General features: G+C 29.5%; 1 protein-coding gene across 1 annotated transcript in view; it reads right to left on the bottom strand.

Annotated features, from left to right (window-relative positions):
• Positions 1-308: 308 nt before the first annotated feature.
• LOC106690877 (probable peptidoglycan muropeptide transporter SLC46) overlaps positions 309-1,157 on the bottom strand; it is a gene marked incomplete at its 5' end in the record, with an annotated part of 22,554 nt that continues 21,705 nt past the window's right edge. The window contains one exon of the mRNA XM_014436464.2: positions 309-487. Within this exon, the coding sequence (XP_014291950.1) occupies positions 349-487 (139 nt within the window). The remainder of the gene's footprint in view (positions 488-1,157) is intronic.

The raw sequence follows: 1,157 nt of genomic DNA, 5'->3' as shown, positions 1-1,157 counted from the left end.
ATTATAATATGTTAACATGGTCCTTATAGCTACATTCCCAAATCTCCATTTTTGGATTTTCAAATTAATGGTGACTCATTAATTACCTGTTGCGAATGTTGAAACTCGACAACAATAATTTGCTTTTCTATTCATACATACTATCCTGTCGATAATACCCCTATTCCTTAACTTAAAAAATACTAAGGGTAATATTTTTTTTGTTTTAGTAAACTTTTTTGTTAAACATTTTAACATGATTTTTACCTATGTCCCAACTTCTTGGGAAATTTCAAATTTTTGGGAATTTATATATGTATATAAATAAATTGTTTAACATAACATAAAAGATATTTTTATTTTTACATATCAGAGTTTTGTGTTGACTGGAACTTCCAACGTTTCTTCTGACATGTCGAAACCTTCATTCGTCTTGATCTCAGGGGAATCTTCTTTATTCAACATCGCTGTGTTAAGTGGTTGCTTTTTGTCTAAATAATAAAGGTACCTATAAAAGATACATATATAAAGATTTTACATTTTCCTGGAGAATATTAAATCAAATATATACAGGTAGAGTGAGTATATATTGACGTTAGAGGTTTTTTTTTTTATAGACTTAATCAAGAATTAATTATGAGTTAAAACAGATGTAATAATTTTTTTTTCTTAAAGTTTTTCTTTTCAACATCCTTTATTGCCTCCTGTTTGATTTTAAACTAAACAGTTGTTTTCTCTCTTAATTTTACATATCCTTTATTAAAATATATATAATTTGGTGAGTATGTTACCTAATATCAGCAACTATTAACTCTTTCTAGGTTAAAAACAAAAATTATATAGATAAATAATTGACCGTTTAATTTAAGAAGAAGGTGGTCAGGGTTCGGTCAAAAAGAACAAAAATAGTAAACACTATGTATTTCCGACGTTTCACCCCACTTTGTAGCCCTTCACCAGGACAAAAAAAAATACAAAATCGCTACATCCACCATCCACTCTCTCAATTGATAGATCTCTTCCATGTGTCCCCTCTCTCACTGACAACATACAAAAATTCTTAAAATGAACCACCCCTCCACTACGCCTTGGACTCAAGTCTCAAAATAAACTATCTTACTTTTTTACTAATACTAAGCATCCTATTCCTCTCCAACACCGCTCTAACGTTGTTTACT

Source organism: Halyomorpha halys, unplaced genomic scaffold (assembly GCF_000696795.3).
Source record: "Halyomorpha halys isolate HHAL.00 unplaced genomic scaffold, Hhal_1.1 Scaffold1934.1, whole genome shotgun sequence".
Taxonomy (NCBI): Eukaryota; Metazoa; Arthropoda; class Insecta; order Hemiptera; family Pentatomidae; genus Halyomorpha; species Halyomorpha halys.
The sequence above is the reverse complement of the archived record's forward strand: the minus strand, read 5'-3'. Positions and strand labels throughout refer to the sequence as shown.